This window comes from Thalassophryne amazonica, chromosome 13 (assembly GCF_902500255.1).
Source record: "Thalassophryne amazonica chromosome 13, fThaAma1.1, whole genome shotgun sequence".
Lineage (NCBI taxonomy): Eukaryota > Metazoa > Chordata > Actinopteri > Batrachoidiformes > Batrachoididae > Thalassophryne > Thalassophryne amazonica.
Window position 1 is genome coordinate 46043247 of NC_047115.1, and position 12204 is coordinate 46055450.

General features: G+C 42.1%; 1 protein-coding gene across 2 annotated transcripts in view; it reads left to right on the forward strand.

Annotated features, from left to right (window-relative positions):
* mertka (c-mer proto-oncogene tyrosine kinase a) overlaps positions 1-7138 on the forward strand; it is a 54089-nt gene extending 46951 nt beyond the window's left edge. For both annotated transcript variants that reach the window (XM_034184867.1, XM_034184868.1), the window contains exon 19: positions 6315-7138. In XM_034184867.1, the coding sequence (XP_034040758.1) occupies positions 6315-6759 (445 nt within the window). In that variant the 3' untranslated portion in view covers positions 6760-7138. The remainder of the gene's footprint in view (positions 1-6314) is intronic.
* The last annotated feature ends 5066 nt before the right edge of the window (positions 7139-12204 follow it).

Sequence of the window (12204 nt, forward strand, 5' to 3'; positions counted from 1 at the left end):
CCAGCTTGCATCTGACGCGTACATGACGGGACGCTGTGAAAAGACGAGCGAACACTGCATTAAGAAGTCTGCACACGTCTCGACACAACCTCCGTACGGCTCCGGGGACGGGGGGGGGGTTCGTTGAACGACCACTGGAATGTCTGTATTTGGCACTCGGTCAGCAGGAGGAGGCGCTGCAGCAGCGCCCTGTGTGTGCGTTTCCACCCGAGTGGTGAGAGCCTCCATCCTCCGATTGAGTATAACGTTCTGCTCGGTTACCAAGTCCAACCAGCAGTGAAGGCGGTTAAGATTTGCTGCAGCTCACCTAACACGCCTCCTGCTGGCGTCTGTGCACCTAGCGTTTCCATTGGTGGTTCATCCGATGGTTGACGCCCCTCGGAATCCATGACGTTGGCCGAGATATCCTGTTGGGAAAGTGTAGTGACACGGACCCACAACAGGGGGCGTAAATGAACGGACAATGGATAAGCCAAAATATAACAATTTAATGTTGCGAAATGTGCACAACGGAATACAAACAAATGCAGTTTGAGAACGATAATCAATTATACAAAAAGTGATGTGTGGGCAGGCTCGAGGATAGAAGACGTCCAGAGAAGAGCCGGGTCCCACACGACTTCCACCGCCAACGGGTCTGAAGAACACCGGAGCCGACAAGTCCTGAATCTCCAGGTGGCCACCGTCTCCAGCTGTCAGACCTGGTACTGCTGGCAGGAAGCAGAGACAGTTAATGGTGGGTGTGTGGATACACACCCAGTAAATCCTCAAACACAGAAAACAGTTACTCCGGGAGGGAGCACCTCCACCTCCGAAATAGGAACACGACAGCAGCTCCTGTTACCACTTATCTGGTTGGAGTGAGAGGCGAAGACGTCGGCACTCTCACTGACCGCCAACCCAGCTGACAGGGCACCACAGGACAACGGCTGCAAACAGATCACACGTAAGGCAACGTTCAGACACAGCAGAGAATATTACCTAGTTTAGTAGATGATATCTCGGCAGTGAGGTGGAGTTGCTGCCCGGCTTTTATGGTGATGTGGTGATGAGTGACAGTTGGTGCTGTTGATGAGTGACAGCTGTCACTCCCGGTTGCTCCGACGCCCTCGGGCGCCCTCTGGTGGTGGGCCAGCAGTACCTCCTCTTCACCGGCGTGAATGTGGGAAATATTGTAATAATCACAGTGACAGGCAAGAATGATACATTAGTATTTTGATTCCCCCTTCCCACCACCAAAAAAAAAAACCATTCTGCACTTTGAACCATGGTTACAAATGCCGTTACCCTGTTGTGAACAGTAATACCTCTACGTGGGAGCAATACTTCAAACCACATGCTTGGTAAGACTCTTCACAGATCCTCCAGTGCGAGTGAATGACAGTAAAAGTATTAAATTAATGTAATTCCACCAATAGGTGGTGCACCTGGTTTGGATGAGACATACCTTCCGTCTTTGAGACCTCTACAGTAGTCGGACACAGCAGACCGCTGACACCATCAGAGGGCGATGCATAAATGGTGACACAGTTGTCGCACCACCAGTATGAAACAAAAACTTCAGCAAAAGCTGTAAGCGCTTCAGTTGTTTTTGTTTTAAATTATATTGTACTTAGTGGTGGAGTCTTCTTTCATCAAAGACCAAAAAAATTTTTCTCCTCCAGCGATGACGTAAGAACCAGTCAGCAGCCATTAAGAGTCCGGTAACACCTTCATCTGTACGCAGTTGATAAATGTGCTTGGATCTACACACTGCTTAAAAAGAGTTGTTGGACCTTGGAGACTATTCTAGATGTGTTCTTCACTACTAATCAAAACAAAATGATGCCTGACCTGGTAGCCAACCCACAAAATGACAGCACAATTCCTGCGCAGAATGGAGCCCATAAAATCCCTGGAGGACTGTCTTCTATCAGTAAGAAGTTGGATGTCTAGTAACTTCCTACTTTTAAACTCTTATAAGACTGAAATGATGGTTCTTGGTCCAGCGAGACATCGGCATCAATTTGACCAGCTGGTGCTCAGCCTGGGTTCGTGTGTCATACATCATATGGACAAAGTGAGGAACCTTGGGGTAATTTTTGATCCCACGTTGTCCTTTGATCTCCACATCAGGGATGTTACTAGGACTGCTTTTTCCATCTGCGAAATATAGCAAGGATCCGCCCCATCCTGTCTGTGGCTGATGCTAAGACCCTGATTCATGCTTTTGTTTCTTCTAGATTAGATTATTGTAATGTCCTATTTTCATGGTTACCACAGTCCAGCATTAGGGGTCTCCAGCTGGTTCAGAACACTGCTGCCAGACTTTTGACATGAAGCAGAAGTAAAATAAAGAAGGAAAATAAGTATTTGAACACCCTGCGATTTTGCAAGTTCTCCCACTTAGAAATCATGGAGGGGTCTGAAATTTTCATCATCTGTCCACTGTGAGAGACATAATCTTAAAAATAAATAAATAAAAAATCCGTAAATCACAATGTATGATTTTTTAATAATTTATTTGTATGTTACTGCTGCAAATAAGTATTTCAACACCTGTGAAAATCAATGTTAATATTTGGTACAGTAGCCTTTGTTTGCAGTTACAGAGGTCAAACATTTCCTGTAGTTTTTCACCAGGTTTGCACAAACTGCAGCATGGATTTTGGTCCACTCCTCCAAACAGATCTTCTCCATATCTTTCAGGTTTGGAGTTTCAGCTCCAAAGATTTTCTATTGAGTTCAGGTCTGGAGACTGGCCAGGCCACTCCAGGACCTTAAAATGCTTCTTACAGAGCCCCTCCTTAGTTGCCCTGGCTGTGTGTTTGGGGTCATTGTCATGCTGGAAGACCCAGCCATGACCCATCTTCAATGCTCTTACTGAGGGAAGGAGGTTGTTTGCCAAAATCTTGCAATACATGACCCCATCCATCCTCCCTTCAACACGGTGCAGTTGTCCTGTTCCCTTTGCAGAAGAGCACCCCCAGAATATGATGTTTCCACCCCCATGCTTCACGGTTGGGATGGTTTTCTTGGGGTTGTTCTCATCCTCTAAACATGGTAAGTGGAGTTGATTCCGAAAAGCTCTATTCTGGTCTCATCTGACCACATGACCTTCTCCCATGCCTCCTCTGGATCATCCAGATGGTCACTGGTGAACTTCAAACGGGTCTGGACATGTGCTGGCTTAAGCAGGGGGGCCTTGCTGCCCTGCAGGATTTTAAACCATGACAGCATCATGTGTTACTAATGTAATCTTTGTGAATGTGGTCCCAGCTCTCTTCAGGTCATTGACCAGGTCCTCCTGTGTAGTTCTGAGCTTTCTCAGAATCATCCTTACCCCACAAAGTGAGATCTTGCATGGAATCCCAGACCGAGGGAGATTGACACTCATCTTGTGTTTCTTCCACTTTCTAATAAATAATCTTAACAGTTGTCTTCTACCAAGCTGCTTGCCTGTTGTCCTGTAGTCCACCCCAGCCTTGTGCAGGTCTACAGCTTTGTCCCTGATGTCCTTAGACAGCTCTTTGGTCTTGGCTATGGTGGACAGGTTGGAGTGTGATTGATTGAGTGTGTGAACAGGTGTCTTTTATACAGGTAACAAGTTCAAACAGGTGCAGTTAATACAGGTAAAGAGTGCAGAATAAGAGGGCTTCTTAAAGAAAAATTAACATGTCTGTGAGAGCCTGAATTCTTGCTGGTTGGTAGGGGGTCAAATACTTATACTCAACAAAAATATAAACGCAACACTTTTGATTTTGCTCCCATTTTGTATGAGATGAACTCAAAGATCTAAAACTTTTTCCACATACACAATATCACCATTTCCCTCAAATATTGTTCACAAACCAGTCTAAATCTGTGATAGTGAGCACTTCTCCTTTGCTGAGATAATCCATCCCACCTCACAGGTGTGCCATATCAAGATGCTGATTAGACACCATGATTAGTGCACAGGTGTGCCTTAGACTGCCCACAATAAAAGGCCACTCTGAAAGGTGCAGTTTTATCACACAGCACAATGCCACAGATGTCGCAAGATTTGAGGGAACGTGCAATTGGCATGCTGACAGCAGGAATGTCAACCAGAGCTGTTGCTCGTGTATTGAATGTTCATTTCTCTATCATAAGCCATCTCCAAAGGCGTTTCAGAGAATTTGGCAGTACATCCAACCAGCCTCACAACCACAGACCACGTGTAACCACACCAGCCCAGGACCTCCACATCCAGCATGTTCACCTCCAAGATCGTCTGAGACCAGCCACTCGGACAGCTGCTGAAACAATCGGTTTGCATAACCAAAGAATTTCTGCACAAACTGTCAGAAACCATCTCAGGGAAGCTCATCTGCATGCTCGTCGTCCTCATCGGGGTCTCGACCTGACTCCAGTTCGTCGTCGTAACCGACTTGAGTGGGCAAATGCTCACATTCAGTGGCGTTTGGCAGGTTGGAGAGGTGTTCTCTTCACGGATGAATCCCGGTTCACACTGTCCAGGGCAGATGGCAGACAGCGTGTGTGGCGTCGTGTGGGTGAGCGGTTTTCTGATGTCAGTGTTGTGGATCGAATGGCCCATGGTGGCGGTGGGGTTATGGTATGGGCAGGCGTCTGTTATGGATGAAGAACACAGGTGCATTTTATTGATGGCATTTTGAATGCACAGAGATACCGTGATGAGATCCTGAGGCCCATTGTTGTGCCATACATCCAAGAACATCACCTCATGTTGTAGCAGGATAATGCACGGCCCCATGTTGCAAGGATCTGTACACAATTCTTGGAAGCTGAAAATGTCCCAGTTCTTGCATGGCCGACATACTCACCGGACATGTCACCCATTGAGCATGTTTGGGATGCTCTGGACCGGCGTATACGACAGCGTGTACCAGTTCCTGCCAATATCCAGCAACTTCGCACAGCCATTAAAGAGGAGTGGACCAACATTCCACAGACCACAACTGACAACTTGATCAACTCTATGCGAAGGAGATGTGTTGCACTGCATGAGGCAAATGGTGGTCACACCAGATACTGACTGGTATCCGCCCCCAATAAAACAAAATTGCACCTTTCAGAGTGGCCTTTTATTGTGGGCAGTCTAAGGCACACCTGTGCACTAATCATGGTGTCTAATCAGCATCTTGGTATGGCACACCTGTGAGGTGGGATGGATTATCTCAGCAAAGGAGAAGTGCTCACTATCACAGATTTAGACTGGTTTGTGAACAATATTTGAGGGAAATGGTGATATTGTGTATGTGGAAAAAGTTTTAGATCTTTGAGTTCATCTCATACAAAATGGGAGCAAAACCAAAAGTGTTGCGTTTATATTTTTGTTGAGTGTATTTGCAGCAGTAACATACAAATAAATTATTAAAAAATCATACATTGTGATTTCCAGATTTTTTTTCTTAGATTATGTCTCTCACAGTGGACATGCACCTAAGATGAAAATTTCAGACCCCTCCATGATTTCTAAGTGGGAGAACTTGCAAAATCACAGGGTGTTCAAATACTTATTTTCCTCACTGTATCACACCCATTTTGGCATCTTTACACTGGCTTCCTGTCTTTGCGAGAGCAGATTTTAAGGTTTTGTTATTGACTTATAAAGTTGTTCATGGACTGGCGATGTCTTAGCTGGCCAATCTGGTGAAACCCTATGTGCCGGCCCGGGTTTTGCGGTCGCAGGATGCGGGACTACTCTGTGTCCCCAGGGTGAAGAAGAAGTCAGCAGGTCAGAGAGCTTTTTCTTATCGTGTAACCACTCTGTGGAATGGTCTTCCTGCAGCCATGAGGCAGTCAGAGTCCGTGGACATTAAGTCAAGACTTAAAACCTGTTTTTGTTCTCTTTCTTATTAATAGCTTTTTTTTATATCTGTTTTATTCTTTTACTTGTGTTTTTAATTATGTATTTGAATTTTTAAATTTTTACTTTATTTAAAATTTTATATTGAACTGTTCTGTGTGAGGCACCTTGAGGCAGCTTTTGTTGTGATTTGGTGCTTTATAAGCTGATTAAATTGAATTGAACCAGCACTGCTGTCATCATCATGAACAACCTCTTCCAATATTTCCCACATCTTACTTTTCTTTGCGACAAGGGAAAGGTGACCTGTCGCTAAATTGCAGAAAGGGTTGGCCCGCTTTCTAGCCATTTTCTACCTTCTCCATTATAAAAATGGGGATCTGAGAAGAGCCTTGCAAGACTGAAATCACTGATTATGGGACACATAAAAATACATTCTATACTGTAATCATTTTGGATGTTGTGTCGTCTCCCCTGTCAATAAATGTGTAATTTCTCAAGACTGTTTTTGGTTTTTGTCCAGGTATGAGATCATGTACAGCTGCTGGAGGGCTGATCCGCTGGACAGACCAGTCTTTCCACAATTACGAGAAATGTTGGAGAAACTCACAGAGAAGCTTCCAGAGTCTTCCAGTGTAGATGACATCATCTATATTAATACTAGTTTCCCTGATGAGGATCCTAACGGAGAAGCGCTTACCGTTGACCCTCCGGTGTTCAGCTCCTCCCCTTCCTGTAACCACCAAGCAGCAGAGAACTCTGTGGTTACTGCGGACATTCACGGCAGCTTGGAGGATGACGATGATGACAACAATGATCGTTATGTGGTGGTGCACTCCTCTGACCCTTCCATGAGAACTCCTGCAGCGGACACTCTTTTGCCAAAGGATGCAAACCAAGCAAATGGAGAGACAGTTAGTGACGTGACATTGGGTCAAGACTCCAGTGACATGTCTTACCTGCTGTAAATGTTGGTACTCAACAGACCACGCCTACAAAGAAAGAAAAAAAAATGTCATTGATCAGCGCTAAAAATATGACTTATTTCATTGGGAGCATCTTCTGCCATGTGGACCACCAGGTTTTTTTGTTTTTTTTTGTTTTTTTAGATTTACGGAAGAAACCAACACGTCTGTCTTAAATCTATTGTACGTCAACATCAAACATTCCTGCGCATGTTCCAATAAGCTTGAGAAAAAATGAACTGTGAAAATGTTTGTTATGCAGTTGTTTTGTCATGTAAATATATAAGATTGTACAGTAAATTTAAGAAAAATGACCTTGAATAATGTAAGAAAAAAATGATTTATAGATTTATGATGCAACAATTAAACAGGATACATGTGGGAAATATTCACAGATCACTGATATCGTGGTTTACACGCTCATCAAAATCAAAACATTAATTGTAGTTGTGAAGTCTTGAAAAAGTGGAAGATACGATCATTTGAGATGCTGTATATACGAGTAGAATTACATTTAAATATTAAAAGGTAACAATTCAATTTCAATGTATTTAGTTTATATAGTTTATTCACCCATATTGGCCTCTCTTCATTGGCTTCCTGTTAATTCCAGAATAGAATTTAAAATTCTTCTTCTTACTTATAAGGTTTTGAATAATCAGGTCCCATCTTATCTTAGGGACCTCATAGTACCATATCGCCCCAATAGAGCGTGTCGCTCTCAGACTGCAGGCTTACTTGTAGTTCCTAGGGTTTGTAAGAGTAGAATGGGAGGCAGAGCCTTCAGCTTTCAGGCTCCTCTCCTGTGGAACCAGCTCCCAATTCGGATCAGGGAGACAGACACCCTCTCTACTTTTAAGATTAGGCTTAAAACTTTCCTTTTTGCTAAAGCTTATAGTTAGGGCTGGATCAGGTGACCCTGAACCATCCCTTAGTTATGCTGCTATAGACTTAGACTGCTGGGGGGTTCCCATGATGCACTGAATGTTTCTTTTTATTCACCTCTTTTTGCTCTGTATGCACCACTCTGCTTTTAATCATTAGTGATTGATCTCTGCTCCCCTCCACAGCATGTCTTTTTCCTGATTCTCTCCCCTCAGCCCCAACCAGTCCCAGCAGAAGACTGGACTACTGGAAGGTTTTCCTTCCCACTGTTGCCAAGTGCTTGCTCATAGGGGGACGTTTTGACCGTTGGGGTTTTTCTGTAATTATTGTATGGCTTTTTCCTTACAATATAAAGCGCCTTGGGGCAACTGTTGTGATTTGGCACTATATAAATAAAATTGATTTGATTTGATATAGCACCAAATCACAACAAAGCTAGTAAGGTCTAACACCCCTAGAACAAGCACACAGGCAACAGTAAAATTTAATAGACACGGGGGTGTCTTCCTAAGCCAAGTGCAGCAGCTATTGTCATTTGCATTGTTTAGAGTGCAATTTTTTAAAAAAATGCTTAAAAAATGGAACATTCAAGTAAACTGATAATGTAAGGTTGCATTTAAACACTGAATTTAATCTGATAAATTTATTTTCTGATGAACTATACAATTGAATTTGATAACATGACTCAGCATCCTGTATAAGACCACGTTCATAGGATTTAAATTTGTGGAATTGCTGTTTTCCAGCTAAGTGAAGGGATGAAAATCTACAGGCTTTTATTCCAACTATAGCCTCTTAACTGATCAGTTCCTTTACTAGTTGAATGGGTGCTAATTCATTAGTAATCACAGGTTGTAGTGAAGCCTACAGTATGTTGGCATACAGTGACATTTGATTAGTAATTCTTGTCTCCCTGCATAAAATTTCAGCGTAGTTATTACTTTGTGCACCACTAAAACACAGTGAAGCAATTGTTTTCACTGTGTGCCTGCGGGCAAGGTAAATCAAAAATGGCTGGATGGATTTGCTTCAAACTTGATGGCTTGAGGGTTAAAGAGTTTCATGCTATTTAATTTGATCTGCTGGATAACAGTGTGGTATCATCTTGAATTTTTTTGTCCCTTTTTTTTTTTAAATAAAACTTATTGTTCAGTTAAAATATAACAAAAACATTTGTGTGTGTGTGTGTGTGGTCATGATATCATTCATTTAAGAGGACAAAGGTTATTTTAAACAAACAACTTTAGGCTAAAGTGAATATATGCAATTCTATTAAATAAAACTAATGCAAAAAAATAAAAAAATAAAAAATCCATGAGCGGTGCAAATTAGCCCAAGTTGGTGTCAGTCCTGAATATAAAGAAATGGTTAGCATTATGAAGCCCATCTGTTTATAAAATGTAAATCAATAAATAGATTGATCCATCCAGTGTCTGTAAAGGGTAGGGCGTAAGTTGTGAACAATGTGCAAGACCCTTGATTCTTGAGAAATGAGCAATTGCTAGTGGGACAAAGGCAGGCTGTTAAAGAAGTGAGTCCAAAAACAGCAGCCGAAAAGGAGAAGTTCAAAGAAGGAGAAAGGACAGTGAATCTTGAGACTATGAGTAAAATGGAAGAGTTGGCAGCTTTCATGGAGAGATGGAAGATCGGAATGTTGTGTGTGGAACAGATCAGATAAAAGGCCAGGGGGAATTGGTAGAGATAAGATGCTGTACAGTGGAGCAAATGCAGAAGAGGGAATGGAGCATGAACAATATTACCAGAGAGGTGACTGAAAGGATGGAAGTAAGAAGAAGGGGTGAGGAGGATAAGTAGGTTTTGTCACCAGCTTGTGACTTACAGTAACGAAATAAAAAACAAAATACACTTTCTAATGTGCTGAAGATCTCACTTGAACCAAATCAAGAACTGCAAGTAAAAGCACAACAATTACAGAGGAGCAATCTTAATGTTCCATGACATTTTAAGGGGATCCAAGGTTTAAAAGTGGTTTCGGGTTGCTTGAAGGAAAAACAAATCTGGCATGTGCCCTCTTCAAAGTTCTTCAAAGTGGCAGGCAGTTTTTTATAGGAAGGCAGCTGGGCGTTAAACAGAAAATACTTCCACAGCCTTTCTAAGTTATTAATCAAAGACAATCCAGTATTATTAGCAATGGAACAGGTCTCAGCCTCACTATATCTAGCCTCAATATATCTGTGAATGAAGCACACGGCTAGTTGCTGGTGGTCTGCTTTAATTAAGTGAGTGGCGACATGAGTCAAAAAAAACAAAAAAAAAAAAAAAACAGTCACGTAACTCATGGTGCCATCTTGGTTCCAAAATAGCATTCCCTGTTAATCTGTCTGCATGTATATCCAGCTATTTTATTCATTTATTCACTGAAGATGCCAGGTTGCTATGCATTTGGAGGCACAAATAGTCACAGCAAGGGCTTCAAGATGTACAGATTCCCTTCAGATCTGAACAGAAGAAAAATTTGGGAAAATAAAGTCAGCAGTGTGGGATGGAATCCGAATTCATCATCAAAGATTTGAGAGGTAAATTTATTGTTCAGTCTCACATATAGTAAAACTCACCTAAATCGTCATCATATAAACCAGATATTCACAGTCACCAGACAAAAAAGTCCGAATGTTTTTGTATTGTTTTCCATGTAATAAACACTGTATAACAAATTTTTCGCTCACATGTGATAAAATGTCCCGTCCGATCAGAATGTATTTCCATTAAAAACCCAGAGCAGTCTGGACGTGCACAGTAACAGAGGTACAAATTCAGTGCTGACATTTGCTGATTTGAGGAAAGTGGGGCTGGAGCCATTTTTGTGATTAAAAAAATCTGGCTGTTTTGTTTTGTTTGTTTGTTTTTTTTCACACCGTGCTCAGACTTGGACCCACAGCCTGATGTGCACCTGTTAAATCAGACACAAAAGGCTGTGATTTGACACCTTTCTGCTTTCACTGCTTCATCTGCCATCATATTATAGTAATAGCTTTTGCAGTGCACACGCTGATTACAAACGTATCAGAAAAGTCCGCACATTTACAGCACAAAGTCGGTAAAAGTATTCATGTTTTTAAACATTTAAAGCCAAAGACACACATAGACACACACACAGACACACACTGGTGGTGTCCACAATATAAAAATCACTGAAACGCACCATAAAAAAAAATCCTTCTTTCAGGATGACTTGAGTTTGAGTAAATTAATTCTTTAAGAAATTATAGAACAAATGCTTGATTACAAATGACCCCAAAAGACCACCAGGTGTTGCATCATAAAATCTTAAAACTTTTGTATCTGTTAATGAAGTCACTTTTTGAAATCATGTATTCAGTGTTTCAAAAGACTAAAATTGTTTCATTCAGCAGCTGATGAATTTAATATTTTGGCTGTTTCAAAGCACTGAATTATTTTCTGATCCATCTGGTTTGTTCTGTAGCTTGATCTGGATTATAAACTCTAAATAATGTTTATAATGTTGCTGTTCCTTTGGTACCAACTGCACACAGCCTGAACCCAGAAACTTCCAGAAACAACCCCAGTCCCACTCGTCCCTCAGTCAATCCAGACTGACTGATGTAAAGTCCTGCATAGGACCTGATGCCCGTTTCTGCTCATCTCAGGATAACATGATGAGGATCTCCACCTGGACAGGAACTCCAGTCCAACGCAGGTTTGTCTTCAGTCCAGGCCAGTGGAACCTGGATTTGAATTCACAGTTACCGGGATGGGAGACAGAAGCTCAAACCACGAGGATAAAACCCATGGACTCCACAGTTTCTTTTGTCCTCAGGAAAGGAGGTTTACTTGACTTCTGCACAGCACCACCTACTGGTCTCTGTCACACCAGCACCCATTTTTTACAACTGGGAACTGAGTTCTTCTCTTTCAGGTTGGTCACAAAAACAAATAACAATGTAGGATGAAAACTCACAAATATATGATGGTCATTTTTCATATAAAGTTTTTTTTACTGTACTACTTGCTGAAAGATGACATTTGACTTGTTTTGTATAAAAGTTTTATTTCATGGGGCTTTAATATATTTAATCATAATTTCTCCACACACACACACACACACACACTGGCTTCAAGCACTTCTTCTCTTCATCATGCCGTGTTGAATTTTGCGGAGCTTCAGCAGTGCATGTAGTTTCCTCGCCCACTTTGGAGGAGGATCTGCTATCCTCTGGGGCACGTTAGCGGGTGTCGTTTCACCCTGAAAACAGAAAAACATACAACATTCAAACTTCACTTTATTTGTACAGCTTCAAATCAAAACCTGTCAGCTGTTCCCTGCTCTTATTAACATGTTCCCCCCCCAGTTTCTTGTTTCTTAATCTTTTTGGTGCTGCAGCTGGTGGTGTCCTCCAGTCACCACAGAGGCTTCTGCAGTGGGAGTTCACTCAGAGTCAGCTCTTGGCATTCACCCTACTGAGATATCCCCAGGGTTGGGTAGGATTACTTTGAAATGTAATCCAAAGGTAATCAGGTAATAATATGGTAATAATCCCTTGCAATCCAGAGAGTCGCTGCAGTCAAACAACATAGAGAATC